General features: G+C 36.2%; 1 protein-coding gene across 1 annotated transcript in view; it reads left to right on the top strand.

The window, feature by feature from the left end:
- CRB1 (crumbs cell polarity complex component 1) overlaps positions 1–21,111 on the top strand; it is a 287,284-nt gene that overhangs the window by 131,993 nt on the left and 134,180 nt on the right. The window contains exon 3 of the mRNA XM_072648310.1: positions 18,169–18,364. Coding sequence (XP_072504411.1) covers positions 18,169–18,364 — 196 coding nt within the window. The remainder of the gene's footprint in view (positions 1–18,168; positions 18,365–21,111) is intronic.

Genomic DNA, 21,111 nt, shown 5'->3' with positions numbered 1-21,111 from the left:
TCATTCTTTCTTCTTATTTGAGGCCTGAACAGGCCTCAAATTTTATATTATAAATATCAAAGAGTAAAAGGGGGGAATATTGGAAGTTCTGGAAACTAACAGTAATTTGATAGTCCCCATCACTGAAAAAACACAACTTAAAAATCATACCTCAGCTTTAACAATATTAATATAGTTGGTTCCTACAAAATCCACTTGGGGGTCTCATTTTAGGCATTAATGGATTGCCAAGGGGCACTCCAATGCTGACCAATAGCTTTCATCTAAGAATTTCAGTAAAAACCCATTATGTTACACCTCACTGTATAACGGATTCATTTATACTCTGGGTCAAATCATGCCTTAGTGTGCCTAGTGATGTACAGTGTATCTGGCCCAGTGTAATATCAAAAGCTTATATCAAGGGTGCTTTTCTTTTCCAACAGCAGGCTTTTAATGGTGTTCTTCTGTACCTTTAGAACAAATATTCTGCCCCCTCTTTATTAACCAGTTGGCAATAAATTTACCACCTCAATTCTTTTGGGGGAAACATTTGACAGGTGATTTTTTTTCTTTTTAAACAAGTGATTGAATTGCCGACATAATAATTGGTCGAGGCTATATGCTTGTAACATCCTTTAATTCATGAGCATACCATGAATTAAAGGATGTGATTTCAGTCTTCATGCACCAAACTCTGCATGAGGAGAGAAGGCCTCTTAATTTGGAAGTTTGCTTTGCACTAATGTCCTTCATGTAGCCCCAAAACGATGCTGATTTTTTTTCATTCTCTCCATGGTTACCAGTGGTGATTGGAGCTCAGGTCAGATGATGAGAAACCCAAAGAAGGTCTGCAGAACCAAGAGAAAAGCCAAAGAGGGAAAGGAAAGGGGGTGTTGTGGGGGAAACCTATTAGCAGTCAGCATGGCTGCTTGGAACTGTTCAGACTCAACCTGGACTTGCTGATGTATTCTGGAAGCCCGGTTTGGTCGACCTCGGCTGCTGTGGGCTGTGTCCAGATTTAGAGTGATCATAAAGAACCTTGCTGCTGGGAAAGAGTCTATGTTTCTCAGAGCTGTGGAGCGAGAAAATGTAATAAATTTTAAAAGATAGTAGATGTGGGAGAGGAGGAAAAAAAAACTGGGGCAGCACATTGAGAGAGAGTGTGTGTGTGTTTGCACTGCTGAAATCATTCTCTATGCCCTCAGCCGTGCTTCATTTACTGTGAAATGGGCTGGGGGGAGAAGCAGCGAAGGTGCAAGAAAAATCATTCTTGCATAAGCATAAAACCACAACTTGAGTGGAAAATAAATTGCTGCAAAAGTTTTGATATTTTTTTCCTTATGGAAGAAAAATAGCTTCAAGTATGTGACAGCTTTTAGTTTAGGGTTATGTAATTAATCATTCCATAAACGAGAGCGGGTGTTTGAAATTGGCCATTAGACTTTCTAATATATATTTTTCATGTCAAATAGATAATGACTTCAAAGAAGAAACCGGATGGCTCTGGGAGAGGGTGATAAAAGGCCAATGGAATACATGATGTGACCTACCCCCCCCCCCAAAAAAAAAAACCGGGTCACAGAATATCCAGTTGTTTTTGCACACTTACAGAAATGTGTTCACAAACAAAAATGCTGTGGGCTACCAGACATTGCAGCAAAAAGAACCCATTAAAATAAGAGAGAAAAGAGTTCTGAATGCTTAGCAGGCTGGTCAATATCGTTCCATCATATTTGCATAAAATAGAGAGTGTAACTTTAAGTCAGTTGATCCAGAAGCATTTTTCAATCACTTCCTACATAGCAGGCACTGTACTAGGCACCGAAGACATCATTGCAATGCATGAAACAATCCCTACCCATAAAGAATTTAACATTCTAACAGATGACACAACAAGGACACACCTAAGGGTCTCAAGATAACAATACAAAGACTAACCATATAAGGTCATTTGAAAGGAAGGTGTGAGCAGTTGAGGGGATCGGAAGATGGTTCGTGTAGAATAGCAGTGAAGGGAATGCTTTGGTTCCCAAGGACGTTATTGCACTTTCTATTTAACCTGCTAAAGTGCTGTTTAAATTTCCATATAATTCAGCCTCCATAAAAGAAGGATTTGTCATTTACTCTCTTACTCCATTACAAAGATGGTACAACAAACCTTTAATTTAATTATTTTCCATAAAGGATATACATATGTAGGGTATTTGATACACATTTAAATATGTTATGCTTATATATTCTGTATTTAATTATATCTATATTAGGTATTTTAATCTGTACTTGTTAATATATCAAAAGATATTTATTGTGAAGGTTACCAAGAGGTATAAGACAGAGATCTCTACAGAAATAATACAGAGTTCTCACTATAACGTTATTCTATTTCTAATATGTCTGTATGATGTGATTTGTTCTGCAGCATCACTAAGCTCATGTTTCACAAAGAAAAGTCCAGGAAGCAACAAAAAAATCAACCAAAAATAGGATTTTAGATGAAATGATTGATGCATTCAAGGTTATCAGTAAAGAAAGGTTTAGATATACAGTGGGGGAAAAAACCAGCATTAAGTTTTGACGATAAAGCAGATCCTCTCCAAAACCCAGCACAGCAATTTATAGAACTGCAAGGGACCTCAAGATATCATCTGCTCTTGCCTGCTGCCTTCAGGCAGGTGAATGTCTAAAGAATTCAGGACAGATCTTTTCAATTTTTTGAAAAGCTCCAGAGACAGCACAACCTCCTTAAATTCTTTATAATGTACCACTGAAATCTTTCCTGCTTTAAGCCCATTTCTTCTTGTTTGGACCTTTGTAAGCATTCAATGTCTCCTTAATAAAAACCATACAAATATTTGAAGACAGTAATCTTCACCCCTTAGCATTCTCTTTGCCATGGTACATGACCCCAATTATTTTAGCCTTTCCTTTCCTTTCCTGATTTTCCATTCCTTTAATCATTTTCTGTTGCTCCTTTCCAAAGCTTCTTTGGTTTGCCATATACTTTAAAAAAATGTGAACCAGCCTAAATGGCAAAGTGGCCTATTTTGACACTGCTGCACATACTTTTCAAGTTCATGATAGGAAGAACAATCACTGTGGAGGTTTTTTAGATCAACTGTGCCACTCAGAAAGAACTGGCTGAGAAGTAGACAAGCACTATGAATATACTACAGACAAAAAGAATTGTTTCAGGAGGAGGAGGTGGGAGGGAATCAAACTATTATTACATAGAGAATCAAATGGAAATGCATGACCTTCATTTCATAGCAAATGAGGAACTCGATGTAAAGTGTCTCCTGCTATACTAGAAAGTTTCTGCTTCAATGTACAATCCTGATCCTAAAGTGAATATAGAAAATAAAAGGACAATCTCTTACAGCTCTAAAACTATGAATATGTGATTACCTTACAATATCAGTGGGAAAATTAAGTTTAAATTCTCAAAGCATTATAATGGATTCAGTTCAGTAATGCTATGACATCATTTTCAAGCTTATTTACATACTGATACAGCTATTACCTTAAAGTTGAGGGTTGTCCAAAGGTCATGGTACATGGTACAAAGTATTAGTCTATAAGAAATAATCAATGAAGAATTAAGCAAAGAAAGCTACCTAAAGAATGTAGTCAGAGATGAAAAATTGGAAAAAAGATGAATAATTGAGAAGTTGAATAATTGGAGGGCACAGGAAGGTGACCTCATCACATGATGAGAGGAAGGGATAATTGAGTATAGTCTACAGGCTACATTGGTATATTAGTGTCAAGAGATCTGGAGAATGGTCTCTAACATTATTGAGGAATTCTTTATGAAAGATTTCTCGAGACTCGAATAAAAATCATACAGCATGTGAGGTGTGTTGTAGTCTGCATTGTTGGAAGGATTACTTACAGAAATGGGATCAATTACCACCTATTTAGGTCTTAGAGATTTTAGTTTCCTAATCCCATATCACTTCTGTTTTTGCCTTTAAAGAATTCTTTCAAAGCTAGGAAGCAAATAAGGTGTGAAACCAAAGTGGACATCCTCAATTTCACAGACTGTATCTCTATGGCACCAAAGCAATTGGTAGGTTTATTATACATTAGTCATGTCCAACTTTTTCAAGTGTGAGGACACCTTTTTAACATAAAAAAATTTATAATGCTCCACATGATAGAAGTTAAACTCGGTGTATATTAATCAAGAAAATCCTTTAGAAAATATTATTAATTCAATAACTTTAAAATTAGTTTCATTAATCACAATAAATCTGTTTGAAAAATAATAACACATATGTGATATATATGTGTATAATTTATTTAATCTATGTTGATTCACAAACACCTTGTAGTTTTCTGAGTTCCGCAAGAGAGGGATCACTTTATTTTTGAAAGCTGGTTTGGATTCCCTACTGCCTTCCTCATACACGCTCACATGTGCATGCACACACACACAACACACACACACAAATTACTGAATTTATTTAATTGTTCTGGCACCATATAGACACAGTTGACATCTTGTTGAGAGATTTTTTTTTTTTACTTAGGAACCAAAGAGGTTGAAATAAATTCTACAAAATGAATCTAGAGCAGTGAAATTATAAATGAGATTGCTTTAGGAGAGTAAAGGCTAGAGCCTTCCTAGGTAAGTGCAAGGTTTGGCACAAATCATAAAATGTGGGACTCATGTCCTTATGGCCATAATTTTTAGCAAGCGAAATCAGATTGAAATGAATTTTTAAGATAGTTTTAAATGGAGACAGTCAGGTAATATCCTGGATAGATCACTAGGCCTAGAGTCAGGAAGACCTGAGTTCAAATCCAGCCTTAAACACTTAACTGATTGCATGACTGACGGCAGGTCATTCAATCTTTTCCAGCTTCTGTTTCCTTGCAATGGCAATCAAAATAGGATCTTTTGCTGTTTTTGTTTTAGTATGATCAAGGATCTCTGATTGAATCTTACCTTTATCAATCAAGAGTCTTTACAAGGAGTAAAGTACAAAAACAAGAGTTTCTTTAACTAGAAACAGCGTATGTATTTGTACTATTAATTATTTTAATGTAATTAAAGATCTTTGTCACCCATTGACGCTTGATTAGGGGAGTTGTTTTGTAGGAGGATCCCAAGTACCTTTTGCTTTTCTTTTGAGGCATTGGACCAAAGGGTTGTGATGCCCTCTGACTCTAAACAAGGTATAAATAGTCTGAGGGTGAGGTTTTACTTTAGGGCTTAGCTTTTGCAAGAAGGTTTGAGTGCCAGAGGAGAACTCTGGAAAGCCACTAAGGAGCCCCCCTGGCTTTGACAACCCAGATGTTCGTGTTTCCCTCTTTGGTGTGGTCAGACAGTTGTATCTATCTGTTGAATTATGGTCAGACAGAGGAAGACATGTCTGTTGAGTACTTTGAAATTCAGGGTGCTGACTCCCTGGACTAACTGAATGATGTATGTACTTGGTTAAAGGAACAATATGTGTGCTTGACTAAAGTGATTGTTAACCCCTTGAAAGCTGCTTCCCTTTTATGAATGCAGATCTAAGAATCTGTTGTAGTAGGCCCCCCTGTGCATGTTGGGGTACTTACTGATACATTCCTCAACTGTAAAATGGGGATCATAATAGCATATGCCACACAGAGTTCTTGTGAGGAGCAAATGAGATAATATTTATAAAAAGCCTAGCATATAGTAGGCACTTAATAAAGGTATATTTCTTTACTTCTTTCCTAAAGGGGAAAATGAGTTGGAGAAAAGCAAGATGAAGAATTAAAGTGGAAAGAACAGGGGGTGCTCCCACCAGAATCTCTTTTTTTGTCATGAGGTTCATAGTGGGCTGATTGTGTATCTGAGGCCCAGACCATTTTTACTGTTAGCTAATAGAGACATCTCTTTTTGCCCCACCGATTCCTTCCCTGAATACTGACTGTTTCAGCCATCAGCAGCGATGGGGTTTCTCAAAACATGGAGACCAGCACGACCCCCTTCATTTTCTATAGCCTGTGGGTGGTTCTCAGGAGAGAGAAGAGTGAGCCATTGCTAAGCCATGAATGCAAAAAAAATTAAGATTGAATCATGCAATGCTTAGAGTGTTCCAGGTGCCATAACATTTAAAACTTTGTGAATGGCATGGAGTGCTTAGGACAGCATTTACCCACCTCATAAATATATGTTGTCACTTTCTTATCCTCTGGGGGCAAATGAAAGGAGTTTTATTCTCTTAAAGAATATCAGAATGAGGTACAGGAATAGACTGACAGCTATTTAGTTAGTCCTGCTTAGAAGCATAAATTGGGATGTTTTAATATGCCCAGCCTAGGATGAAACCTTTGCACCGTTGCACAAAACAAAGCCCTTGGGAGGCTATTAAAATTTTAACATTTTCAGTTTATGCAGGAATGTTAATGAACCTGCCAAACAGAAGTGTGGAAATAGTATTTATTATGATGAAAACTTTGTAAGTGTAGAAGTGTGAAATTTATAATATAGACCCATTTAGCATAAAATGCAAATGTTCCATCTAAGTGGGTTAGACATCCAGGTCTCAGCTGGGTTGCCCTCCAGTTTAGAACCTTACAGAGGGAAGCAGATATGGTTTTTTCACAAAGGCAGCATGTTATTCTACAGTAGCAATCTGAAAAATCTTAAAAGGATCAAAGTAGTCACCTCAGATGCCTAATAGCTCTGCAGCCTGATATGGAGGATAAAAATCTATGTGGATGTGTCTATATCTACATAATAAAAATAGTAGTGACAACTTGCATTTATATAGTGTTTTGTGTGCAAGATGCTATATATATATTATCTTGTTTAATTATATGTACATATCTCACATTTATACATATATATGTAAAAGCATCATACATGTAAGTGCTTAATAAATTTTGTTACATTTTACACATCACATGTATGGACACATGTATATATGTGTATATACACACATATCTATATAGACCGGACAAATTATATATACTATGTGTGTGTGTATATATACATATGTGTATATGTGTGACGTGTACACATTCAACAAAAAATTAAACACCTACATATGAGTATTATCTACATTCTATGTATGTACCTATATGTGCTTGTGTGTATATGCATGTATATATGTATGTATACACATTCATGAAGACACAAATACATACACGAACTCCCCCATAATCTTACTTAGATGCCTCATTGTGGCAAGGAAGTGACCCTGAGTTGTCAGAATTGTGCTAATGGAATATAAACTCTGGAAGAAGCTTTTGCTCATTGACAAAAAGTCTTCAGCTATGGGCCTGGAAATATTTTATATTATATTTGATATATCTATCATCTGAGGATCAGCCTACCTAATTATAAGCAAGCTCATTAACAGAAAGTTGAACACTAGTTAATGAATTTTTTTAAGGCATCACAATTCATAAGTGTATCTCTGAGTATATACATACATACATATATGCATACGTGTATGCTTGCCATTCTAATACCAGTGCATAAGTGTATCTGTCTCTCCACAACTCCACCAACATTGAATTATAGAATAGCATTCCTTTTCATTGTTTTTTGCCAATTTTATGGGTGCAAGTTAATAATTCAAAGTTGTTTTTTTTTTTAAATCACTTTTTAGTGAGGCTGAATATTTTTGAAGTGATTCTTAACAACTTGTTTCTGCTTCTGACCATTTATCCAATATGGATGAATGTTGGGGATTAGCTCTGTAATTTTTTTTTTAACAAATTCTAGTATGTTTCATTTTTAAAATTGATATGGATGCTTTTGTCTCCTACTAAACCGTTCTCTATGAAAAGGAAAAATAAGCAAAAACATCAGATATCTGTTTCACATGTTTTGATGTCATTTTTACTAGTCGTAAATGTATTCCCAAACTATTATTTTTCTTTTAATTTTATCATTTTGTTGTAAATTTTTTCTTTTAATATAATCAAGCACATCTCTTTTGATTACATCTTGATGTCTATAATGCAAGACTATTCTATACCAATAAAATCATGGATCTTTGAAATAGTGCTGTAAACTTACTCTAATTTTAACAGTGGAGTAATTTGTTCCATGGTATATAATATAGTCATAACTAGAAACCAAAATGCTAAATTCCTTATCCAATTTAAAACGACCTTAATTTCTGACTGGTACCCATTCTGCTGCATTACCCTATAATTGGAGATGGGGCTGGGAGGGTAGGGAGGGGATAGCTAATCAGTGACAGTGAATTGTCCTGGCCTATTATTTCAATTCTTTTAGAAAATTCCAAGAATGGAAACTCCCTTTCCGAAGGCATAGAGGGAAATCGCTTATATCTTGCAGTCTTAAAGGACTTTCTGGGCATTGAAAAGTCAGGTGACTTGGCTTTGACCACCTGTGTAATATATGGCATAGGTCTTTCTGACTCAAGGGCTGACTATCAACTATACCATATGGCTTCTCATACTGTCATCTCCGCTCTCCTTCTCCCTCACCTACTCCCTCCCCCCATCACTATCTCAACAAATACATACATACATATGTACATATACATATCTATCTATATCTATCTATATATCTATCCATATATACATACATATATATATATATATATGTATGTATATATGAAATCTTATTCATTGGAGGTTAAAGTTCAAATTTCTTGGCCTGCCTTTCAAGGTCCCACTTTCCATAGTCTGAATATTATCTTTACAGCTTCACATACTTATATATGCATGTACATATCATACACACAGACTACTTGGCAAATTGTCTGGGTTGGTTTTTCAGGGAAAAGTGTTTTCAAATTTTAATAAATTCTTAGTGCAATCCTCTGCATTTATCATGATACTGGATTAAGAGGTATAATTGGAATTGGGGAAAGGGCCTTGGAGAGAAGAGATCAGGAGAAGAAACAGAGAACATTTTGTTGCTGTTCAGTCCTTTCTGACTCTTCATGAACCCATTTGGGGTTTTCTTGGCAAAGATATTGGAGTGGTTTGCCATTTCCTTCTTCAGCTCTTTTTACATATGAAGAAATTGAGGTAAACAAAGGTTAAGTGACTTGCCCAGGGTCACACAGCTAATTAAGTATCTGAGGCCATATTTGAACTCATTAAGCTGAATATTCCTGACTCCAGGTCGAGCACTCTATCTACTAAACCACGTAGTTTACCATTAAAGGGCAGTAAAGTTTAAGAGAAGAGTTGAAGGAGATCAGGGACAGAAATCAGAGCTTCTGGATCTCATAATCATTTGTCCAGAAGATATTCTTAGGTGTCTTAAAGTGTAGGCAAGCCACTTCTCCAAAGCAGCTTTACAATTTTATAAATGAATGCTGATAAAACATTTATTAAATGCAGTCTGTGTGCTGGGGATACAAATATAAGAAAGCAAGATAATCCCTGCTCTCAGGGACCAGATAGTCTAGTCTAATAGACCAGATAGAAGCCCTCATCCCAGCAATTTGTCAGTTCTGCTTCTTGGTCTGACTATGACTTAAGGTTGTACAAACTCCCCAGCACCGTTGAACGACATAGTACTACTACCTTAACCCTACTTCCCCTATCCTCGTCCCTCACACTTATACCTTGGGAATAGGGGGCCAGTGGAGAAGGTGAAATCCAATAGGCACCTAAGAGATCAGTAAGAAAAGAGTTTAATGTTGAAATCAAAGGCTATCACAATGTTTTGTCACTCAGAAAAAGCAAAGCCTCTGAGAGTGAAAAGGCTAATGACCCTAGTTTTAAAAAGGAGGAGTCAACTGTTCTCCCAGGGGCAGAATCCCAGCTTGTAAAGCCAAGTTTAACCAAATGATTTATCAGAAGTCATTTCTGTTATTTTTCTTCACCTTTCTGTGAATTGTGTTAAATGCAGAAGCTAGAAGACTTATTGGCTGAAATCCCTGAGGTGTCCCCATTGGTAATAAAAATCCTCATTTACTATGTCAGAGGATCTTGCCAACCTCTATTATCCAAGCTTGACACTATGGGTCACAGCAGGAAGTCATCCAGTCTCATCTCATTTTCCTGGGATGTTAAAAAGGTTATAAGTTTTGATATGTAGGAGAATATACTGTAAATCTCCCGCTGTAACATGAACCAAATGCTCCTGTTACTCCCCTTACATAGTTCCTTCTTTCCAGAGTTCTCACTGATAGCAGTTGGTGTGACTTAGATACCCTGTCTCCTCCTCTCCCCACCCAAAGAGCTGAGAAATGTCACGCGTCATTCTGATCCAAAGGGAAGATGTTGCGCAGGGAGGGCTGATGTAGGGAGAGGTTGTACAGAATGGCAACTGCATCAGGTGGAGTCTGCTTTTGGGGGCGCTAATATGGTGCAGGTGTGAGATTAGTTTCCTGGGCATGTGTTGTGCAGCTGGTGAAAAAGGAAGTCCAAACTGTTTTATCAATGCATTGCTGAATATATCATCAGATGCGTGGGGGCTCTCTCACTCTCCATTTTAATGAAGAAGGACATTTTCATTTCACAACAGCATCGGGAATAAGAACTTGCTACGTGCTGATCACTCCCCATATTCATTATCTTGCAGGACAAAGTTAACAACAATCTCTAATTGCCAGGAGATGCCCATTAAAGTGCAAAATGTCAAAGCCCCGAGCAGAAATCCAGGGCACAAACTCTCCATTAGGGAAAATAAAAGCTTTTTTTTCTTTAATGTACTTTCTTAAAGATGGTTTGCTTGCCCTGAATTGCAGTGGGTATGAGGATTGTGCTACTGTTTATGTAATACCAGTATGTGAACACTTCTGCCTGCTTCTGATTAATAGCTACAAGGCTGTGGTTTCCTGAAACCCATAGAGACTCTGGAGGGTCTGTTTGGCCCATGGATCATGGATGCATGGGCAACACAGTAGAATCTACTTCCCGATTTTCACTCACTAAATCTCAGAGTACCATCTCACTAATTTACTTTTGCCCTTCCTTCTTCCTCCAATTCTGGAGTCAACATTTCAGTGGCAACAGACAAAAAGCCGCTGTTGAATACTGGTCAGTCAGGTCTTCCCATTTATACTTGATCAGGTTGTATAATCACTGAGGAAGAAGGCAGAGAAATAGAAGAGAACCCAAATCATCAAAGGTCCTGATGAATCTCAGATCTTTGTTATCAGCTCTGACATTTCTTTGAGTACTAGTTCCACATTTCCAATGTTCAACTGGGCATTTCCACTCGCATTTCTTACCAGTAAATCAAATTAATTATGTTCAAAATGTTACTCATCACTGTCTTCTTTTCCATGAAACCAGTTCTTTATCTTGACTTTTCTGTTTTGTTGACCGCACCATTCTTTGACATTTTGGAAACCTTGGAGTTAACTTTGACTTTTTCCTCTTCCTCATCCTTCAGATTCAGTCAGTTGCTAAATCCTGTTGCTTAGATGCAATGAAAAACAGAGTAAAGTTAGAATCCAAATACTGCCTCTTTACTTCGTATCTATCTGAACCCAGAGAAGTCACTTTACTTCTCTAGAACTCAATTTGCTCATCTGTAAAATGAGGGAGTTGGACTATATGATTTCTAAGGTCTCTTTCAGCTCTAAATTTATTCTACCTTCACAGTGTCTCTCATATTTCCATTTCATCACTACCACTCTAGTTCAGTTATGCATTACCATTTATTTGGACTAAGGCACTAACAATTAGGGAATCTACACAATCCTCATGTTAAAGTCTATGCTTTGATTGCCCATTTATAACCTGTGCCAAAGTGCTTACTATCTTAGGATGTGAGGGAGGGGAAAAATGTGAAACTCAAATTTTTTTTAAAAAATGAATGTTAAATATGATCTTTACATGTAATTGGGAAAAATATTATTTAAAAATACCTAAAGTCTATGCTTCAGTGGAGTTTTGAAGGAAGCTAAGTATTCTAAGATGTGGAGTTGAGGAGAGAGTGTATTCCAGGCATAGGAGATATAGCCAGTACAGAAGTATAGGGAAAAGGAGTATGGAAAAACAGCAAGAAAACCAATTTGTCTAGACTATAAAGTATATAAAGCAAATTGAGATATTTAAAGCTTGAAAGGTAGATTGGAATGTGGTTGTAAATGACTTTATATGCCATAAACAGTAGATTTCATATTTGATCATAGTTAACAAGTAGTCTCTTGAACTGAATGGGAGTATAAATTGGATAGGGAAGAGACATGAGGCAGGAAGAACAATTAGAAGGTTCTGACAATAATCTAGGTGGGAGGTGATGAAGCCCTGAACTAAGTTGGTAGTGGTAAGAGTAGAGAGTAGGGAATTGATGCAAAATGGAGAGGCAGAATTAGCAAAACTTGAGAACTGATTGGAAATAGAGTTAAGAAAATTGAGAAATTGAGGACAACTCCAAGGATGGTGAACTGGGATGGTATGAAGGATGGTGATATTCTCAAAAGGAATAAGGAAGTTTGGAAGAGGAGTAGATCTATGGAAAAGATATTGAGTTCTGTTATGGACATGTTGAGATGCCTATTAATCATCTAGTAAAAATATACAATAGGCAGTTGATATAGTCGGGTTAGAGCTCAGGAGAAAGGCTATAGTATGTCTCCATTTTCTTATTCCTTGGACCATTTGTTATTCCCTGAGCACATCCTACACTTTGCTGCCTCCATACCTGCTATCTATGAATTACCTTTCACTCTAGAATCCATCTTCCAAATTCTAAATCTTTGATCCTTAATTATATGCCATTTTGTATCTTTCTAATAACATTTGTCATACTCTGTCATATTATTATTTCTGTGCTAAGTCTGTCTACTGAACCAAATTTCTTGAATGCAGAGTTATGCTTCTATGTTTCCTTTTCAGAGACTGTATGTGTTATGAACTCAGATTTATGTATTTGTTCATTCATTTACTTCAACAGTTGTTCTTTCCCTTCCCCTTTCTCCCTTCTCCCTTCCTTTTTCCTTCCCCATCTTCTTCTCCCCTTTTCCCTTCTCTTCTAGTTCTCCCTCTTTTTCCCTCCTTCTACTCTCCTCCCACAAATAAAGAGAGGGAAGAAGGAAGTGAGGAAGTGGGGGTAGAAAGTGTCAACAAGGAAACCAGCATAATATATTGTTACAGGGGTTGGGAGAAAATTAGAGTAAGTTATACGGATGGATCTTGAAACATGAAACATAATCCCCATCAGTTGCTTCCTTATCCTTTGTATTCTCGACTTTACCTTAGCTAAGGTAAATTATTAGTGTTTTATACTTTCTGGAGGTAGTCATGTTTGAGAATAAAAAACAATGGGAAAATAACTTCTGAAATTATCTTACAATTCATGAAAACTAAACTTCAATTTTTATCCAGGGAATAAAATGGGAATATCCTAGAGTGGTAACATGTAAGAAGGTTAAAGCTATAAATACACAAATTCCTTGCCCAATTCCTTTATATAACAAGTGTTCAATAAGTACTTGCTGAATTGAATTAAAAATGTGTTCTGATTATAGTTTCATCTAGACTGTCCCAAGTGCAGAACTATAAAAATGTCCAGGTCAGACCTATGATAAAGAACCGTCATTACCTCTCATTCTTTGGAATACTAGTTTTTGCCAATCCCATTAAGAACTATTCACTAACACTGCCTTACTTAGTGCCTCACAGAAGACATCTGGGATCAGCTTTTGACTAATCTATGTATAGTATATTAGGAGGATTGTCAAGGCCCTGATTACCCTTTTAAGTGATTCGAGCATTAGATCCATATCATGCCATTCTCTCCATTCCTACTCTTTACTGATCTACATTTTTATCACATGCCTCCAGTTTGGAATAGTGGCCTAAGGAAAAGGACACTGATTTATCCTGAAGGAGCAATATCTGCCAGCTTTCCTGCTTATGTTGTAGTCCTATTCCACATCTCCTTTGAATCCAGGGCAAACTGTGCTTACAAGTGCATTAAGTTCTTAAGAGTGATTGGTTTTTCTGGATAAAGGAGTTGTGGGTATAATTATAGCCTTAGTTATATATCCCAAGCATGCCAAGCTCACTAGGTCAGAAGGAGGGTGTGTGTGTGTGTGTGTGTGTGTGTGTGTGTGTGTGTGTGTGTGTGTGTGTGTGTGTGTGTGTGTGTGTGTGTATGTGTGTGACACATCTTTTCTTACTAGTGTAGCTGAGTCCCTATGATCCTGTGTTTGTTTCAGTCACGTGACTTTTTGTTTCTGTAATGAGCTGTTGACAAGCTCCAACAGATTTGTGGTTGCTCAATATAGTTCTGTGAACATGCGTTACAATTAGAATGAATTCTTAGGGGAGTCGCTACTAAAGGACTGCTCACTCATTGTACCTGCATTCAATTTATATGTCCGCAATAATTTTTTTTTAAAAAGATAACTTAAAAGGAATGGTACCATGTTACATAAGAGTAACTATTCTGGAGAGGGTTTGTTATTTCATCTTTGGAATGCTAATAATTAAATGACAATTATTTTGAGAAGATGGATTTAACTATATTTTAGTGGCAATGTCTATACAACAGAAAAATATATAGATAAAACATTACCCAAAAAATCATTCAGACATCCAAACAGTCCTGAAGCCAATATTTTGAGACTTAGAAACATCTGGATGATTGACTGAACTTTTTTTTTTCATCTGGTGATTTGGTATCACACAGCCACAACCTAAATTACTTTGGCCCCTATCAGTAGCAGTGGGCAATTAACAGGTACAGAAGCTGAATTATGAGTCTTGCCACTGAACAATATTAAGAGTCATACAAAGAACATCACCACTAGGAAAACAAGTGGTTTAATTTGAAGCTGTGTTTTAAATTACCAAGAAACATCCTTGTGTAATGACCTGAAGGATTATTTGAAAACCACTGTGTTTGAACTGTAGCATTAGAAAAAGATCAATAGTTTGTTTTTTTTAATGCTGATTCAGTTGTGTTCTTGTTTTTAAAAAACATATGGAAGTATTTTCCTGCAGGGCTCAGGTCGAATTGAACCCCAAGTGACTATATAAATCTAAATTCTGAAAGATGAAATTTACAGAAGAGCTGCTAGCAAGATTTTAACCACTGGTGCATACTTTTATGTATTCATCCATTTAAAGTAAATAAGTACCCATAAAATCCCCCAAATCCACAATTAAATATCATAATGTGCATAAAAAGCACTCTGGAAAGCTATGTCGGAAAGAGAAATAATAGTCTTCAGTGACTTCTTATTGCCTCCGGGATAAAATACAAATTCCTTTACAATTCGACTATACTCTTCTTTTACAGACTTTTCCAGATTACTCCATTTCACACTTTCTGCATTGCAACAAAACCGGACTACTAGCTGTTCCCAGAATTCAGTTTTCATCTCATATTTCCACACACGTATACTGCATTCATCTCCCACCTCTATGCATTTGCATATCTATATCCCTGTGCCTGGAATACACTTTCCCCTTTTCTCTGCTTCTCTGAATCTTTATCTTCCTTAAAGGCTTGGGTTCCAGCTCCTCCATGATATCCCTAATTGTTTAACATTCTCTACTTCCTCAAATTACCTTGTATTTACTTTTTTGTATATATGTGTCTCTTTGAACTAGCTTGTACTTACTTATTGTGTACACATACATGTGGACATTATGTACATATCCTTCTTTCCCTTCCTGTTGGTGTTTCATCTTCCATACTAGACCTCTGGGCATCATGCCGAGGAAAAAGTGCATCAGTGTTTTTTGAATTTATATTTCTATTCACCTCATCCATTTTTCTGCCCTGCCATACCTCCTATATAACCTATCCTGCCCTCTCCTTCATACTGTTTGCTCTAAGAACTGTAATCAGATTAAAACTACCATTGCCTCTGGAAAGGTCTTGTTACCACTCAACTACCCAAAATAAAACATCCTTTCTTTTTCACCATTCCCCATATATTTTGTCTCTCCCTATTAGAGTGCAAGCTTCTTTAGGGCAGGAAGTATCTTGCTTTTGAATTTGTTTTCCTAGTTCTTAGTACAGTGTTTGGCACACAGTAAGAGTTTAATAAATGCTTTTTCATTTCCCTCATCCCTGTAAGCTTCTTAAAGTCAAAGTCTATTTTAATTTAGTCTTATATTCTCAGTACCTAGCATGTGCCTTGCACATAGTATGTGTACTTGTTAAAATTAAATTTAACAACAAACATTTATTAAATGCCTGTTGTGTGTAAAGTACTATGACAAGAAATGGAGGAGATCCGTAATTTTGATAAATCAAGTAAGCATTTTAAAATTTCTAATATGAGCTGGGTGCTGGGGGTGCGAAGATAAAAATAGACTCTGCTTTTGAGGGAATTAAGTTACCTTGAAAGTCCCACAATCTTTGGTTGTGGAAGATACCAACACAGATAACTATGATACAAAATTCTTTGATCCTTCAGAGTTCTTGGATCTTTTTCCACTCATGCAAATCATTATCATTGTAATAGCTTGCACTTATTATACTTGGAGTGCTCTACAGGTATCATCTCATTTGATCCTCACAGCAAGTCTGGGAAGTAAATGCTATTATTATCCCCATTTTACAGATGAGGAAACTGTGGCAAACAGCAGTGAAGTGACTTACCCAGGGACACATAGTTAGTAAATATTGAAGTACGATTTGAACACGGATCTTCCTCACTCCAGGTCCCAAATGCTTTCCACAATAGTTTATATTCCTGAGTTTTAGAACACCAGGGTGTTGTATGTGTTTGCTTATTTAACCTATTCCATTTCTACTTTTCTGTGATTTTTTTTAAACTAGCACTTAATAGCTTATTGCTTTATAATATAACTTGAGGCCTGGTAATGCCTTATATCCATTTGAACTTGAAAAAATTAGTGTGTTTAAGACTGCCATTCCACTATAACCATGGACTCATTGAATCTGGTTTTTCCAACATTATGTTCGGATCCATAATTTTCTTCTTGCTTATTTTTCCATTAGATATATCCAATTTTAAAAACAGAATTATTCCTGCAATTATCTTACACTCTAGGTCTTTTCCATATTAGATTTTCATCCAAGCACCTTTCTCGCTATGCTATTTGAGGTATATATACACATATGTATGTATATACACATGCCCATATACAAATATACATATTTAATGTTGGTATTTGTTTCACCATCTATAGTGCCTTTAAATATAATGGTATTTCCCTGTGTCTCTTTTGACTATAGGTATAGATATTAATGATATAAAAATAATTAGAGAGACAGAGATCTATTATCGTTCATTATCAAAGTGCAGTGGTCTTTCTCAGGTACAATTCCTTCTCTGATTGATGGGGGAGCTTTGACCTACTCTTTTCCAACCTGGAGTAGTTTTCAATGATTATATTTTTTTTAATGAAAAGAAATCAATGAAAAACAATATTTCACAATTCTGAAAGTTGTTTAATGGAAGAAGCACTGAACTTGGATTCAGAGGACATTGAATTCTTATTCTACTACATAGTACCTGTATGAACTTTGGGCTCTCAATTTTTGCATCTATAGAATGACAAGTAAGGATGAGATTTCCATGGCCTTTCATTCCTAGATCCATTTACTCAGGGAAAACTCACATAAACTCAATTTTTGAAAGTTAAATTTTATTTTGATTGTTTAGGGAGTTTATTTTTTTAATTAAAGAGAATACTAGCGTATGTAATGTAATTCTTTTATGTATGAATAATCACACATATTGGCTTGAATTTTGTTTGGGATTTACTTAAAATGAGGTAATGACTTGGTGTTACTAATTACAGCCCAGGAAATTCAGAAGGTATTTTTCTGATGGAAAAGTGAGCTGTTTCACAATACAATAGAAACCTGTCATTGGAAAAACATTTGGATAGCTAAAGTTCTTAAAGAAAGATTTGCACGTAATAGGTGCTCAGTAAATGCTTGTCGAGCAAATGAATAACACAGTTTAAAGCAATTTCAAAATAACCTTTTCTTTAGTGCTAACCGCTTTGTCAGGTCTCTTTTGTACAATAAATATCATATCACTAAAAAAAATGCCATTACTAATAGCATCATTCTAGGAATTACATGGTTTGCTTCCCTCCTTATACAAAGTCACAGACTGCTTAATGAAATTATTCTTTGTGAATGACAGTTGTTCTGCTGTTCCTGTAATTTCCCTTGTGCATGCCTGAAAGTTAATATCAATTACAATTAAGAGGAAAATTATTTTGGGTAACTGATGATACTTGACAAAAACTATCGTAAATACAGCATTTCCATGAAATCTTGTTAAACTTGTGTTTTTCTTTGTTGATTTTTTTAAGGTGCAAACTGTGAAATAGACATTGACGATTGTTTGTCACAGCCTTGCCTAAACGGTGGCTCCTGTCAGGATACTGTGGGGCTCTACTTCTGTGACTGTGCCTTTGGATTCCGTGGTGTACACTGTGAAATCAACACCAACGAGTGTTACAGCCAGCCATGCCTTAATAAAGGGCAGTGCATTGATGGTATCAATAGGTATGTCCTTGTCTACAATGGGGTGAATGTCTCAGAATGTACCTGATGATCAAGTGGTCCCACTTAGGTTGGTATAAAAGGCTCTAATATCTACTCAGAACTGGGAGTACACATAATTCTAAGTGACAAAAAAAAATCGATTCGATTCAATTGGCACTGATAAAGCATTTAATTAATGACTGTTGAATTGGAAGCAGTGTGGTATAGTAGAAAGAGAGCCGGCTCTGGCTGGAATCAGAACTCCTGGGTTCAAATCCCACTTCTAACACTTACTACTTGGGCAAGTGACCTTGGGCAAGTAATTTAAATTCCACAGACTTCAGTTTGCTCATTAGCAAAATGAGAGGGTTGGATTCGATGGTCTCTGAGATGCTTTCTTGCCATTTATACTCAGTACCTCTAAATCTTCTCCTTTCATTTTCTTCTAAACCCTTTGAAATCTGACTTCTAACTTCATCATTCATCTGAAACTGCCCTCTCCAAAGTTGCCAATGATTTTTTTCATTGCCAGAGCTCATACTTCTTGACCTCTCTGCAACATTTCACACTGCTTGTCCCCTAGTCCTGTTAGATACTTTCTTCCCTCTAGAGTTTTATGATATTGCATTCTTCTGATTCCCTACCAGTCTCTGTCTACTTCTTTTTTTAAAAGAATAATATATTTCATTGACATTTTTATATCAACAAAATTTCCCCCGGTGTCATTCCTCCCCCTCCCAGAGAGCCATCTGATATGACAAATAAAATCTGTAAAGAAACAAGGAAAAAGGACGAATTTGAAAAAGTCTGAAAACATGTGCAATGTACCATATACATGAGCCTCCCACCTCTGTCAAGGGCTGGGAGAGCAGTGTCTCCTTAAATTTCTTTCTCGGAGCCAGGCTTCTTTTGAATTTCTAAACATTAACTTTTGATTGCTTTATGGTTGTTCTTTCCATGTATGTTGTTACAGTCATTGTGTATATTGTTTTCTTAGCCCTGCTTACTTCTCTCTACATCAGTTCATGTAAGTCTTTCCATGTTTCTCCATATTCATCACATTCTTTTTTTTTATAGTACAGTAATACTCCTATATACTCATGTACCACCATTTGTTTAACCATTCCCCAGTTGATGGGCATCTACTTTGTTTCTAATATTTTGCTATCACAAAAAGTGCTACTATAAATATTTTGGTCTATGTGGAGACGTATTCCTGTCAATGACCTTTTTAGGAAATAAACCCAGTGGTGGATGCTCTGGGTCAAAGAGTACAGACATTTTATTTACTTTATTTCCATAATTTGGAGTCATTTGAAATGATTATATTGATTCACAGTTCTGATGATGCACTGGGGAGCCTGTTGTCACACAAACTCTCCAACATTAACTATTCCTACTTTTTTTGGTCATCTTTGCCAATTTGCAAGATTGGAAAAATCTGTGGGTTGTTTTGATTTACATCTCTCCTATTATCAGTGAATTAAAGCATTTTTTCTTATGTTGCTAATAGTTTACAATCTTTTGAGAACTATTCATATGCTTTGACTACTTATCTCTTGGAAAATGACTTGACCATATATGTGTGTGCATACATGCATGTATTATATGTGTATATGTGTGTTATAGTGCACATGTGTACATAATACATATATATTATATGTGTGTATTATAGTGTATATGTATACATATACACACAAACACATACACATACATGTATATAAGTGTATATGTATATTTTATACAGAGTTTATATAGGTCAAATACCAAACTCTTATCAGAGAGATCTGGTACAAATTTGCTCCCATTCTGCCACTCCCCTTTATATCCTAGGTGCCTTAATTGTTTACATAGAAAATTTTTAGTTCATTGTAAACAAAGTTATCTAGTTTAAATTTCCTAAATGCTTCTGTCCTTTGTTTGGTTAAAAATACATCTCCAATACATAGCTATGAAAGTTATATGATCTACTTCTTTTCTAATTTGTTTATCCAGATGATCTTTAATATTAATAAGCTCACAGATCCATTTGGAATGTGTTGTGGAATATGATGACCACTTTTCAGTCGCCTTTACGGGTTCTTCACATATGTTATGCTCATTGACTGTGGGTGTCCCTCAAGACTGTTCTGAACCCTCTTCTCTTTTCACTATATACTGTGTCACTTGGTGATCTCATCAGTTCCCATGGATTTAATGATCATCTCCATGTCAATTATTCCCAGATCTACATATCCAGTCCTAATCTTTCTAATTAGCTACATTCCTACATCACCAACTGCCTCTTGGACATCTTAAACTGGATGTCCCATAGGCATCTCATCTTCTCAGTTACTTAGGTTCTCAACTACAGTGTTGTCCTGGGCTACCCATTCACACTCACACTACATATTCAATACATTGCCAAATCTTATCATTTCTACCTTCACAACATCTCTTGTAGCTGTCCTCTTCCTATATTTATATAGCTGCCACTCTGGTTCAGGCCCTTATCACCTCTTTCATGGACTATTTCAATAGGTTTCCAACTAGAATCCTTGTTTCAAGTCTCTCCCCCTCCAATCTTTGCTCCACTTAGCTCTGGATTCTACCATATTACTCAATGCTCAATGAACTGCAGTGATTTCCTCTTATCAATATGATCAAATTCATGGAAATAGATTCTATCTCTCCATCTGTACACACATGTACACACACATCAGTGTATATATATGTATATTTTATATATACATACCATATATATGTATGTATGTATGTATGTGTGTATG

This window comes from Notamacropus eugenii, chromosome 2 (genome assembly GCF_028372415.1).
Source record: "Notamacropus eugenii isolate mMacEug1 chromosome 2, mMacEug1.pri_v2, whole genome shotgun sequence".
In the NCBI taxonomy this organism is placed as follows: domain Eukaryota; kingdom Metazoa; phylum Chordata; class Mammalia; order Diprotodontia; family Macropodidae; genus Notamacropus; species Notamacropus eugenii.
The sequence above is the reverse complement of the archived record's forward strand: the minus strand, read 5'-3'. Positions and strand labels throughout refer to the sequence as shown.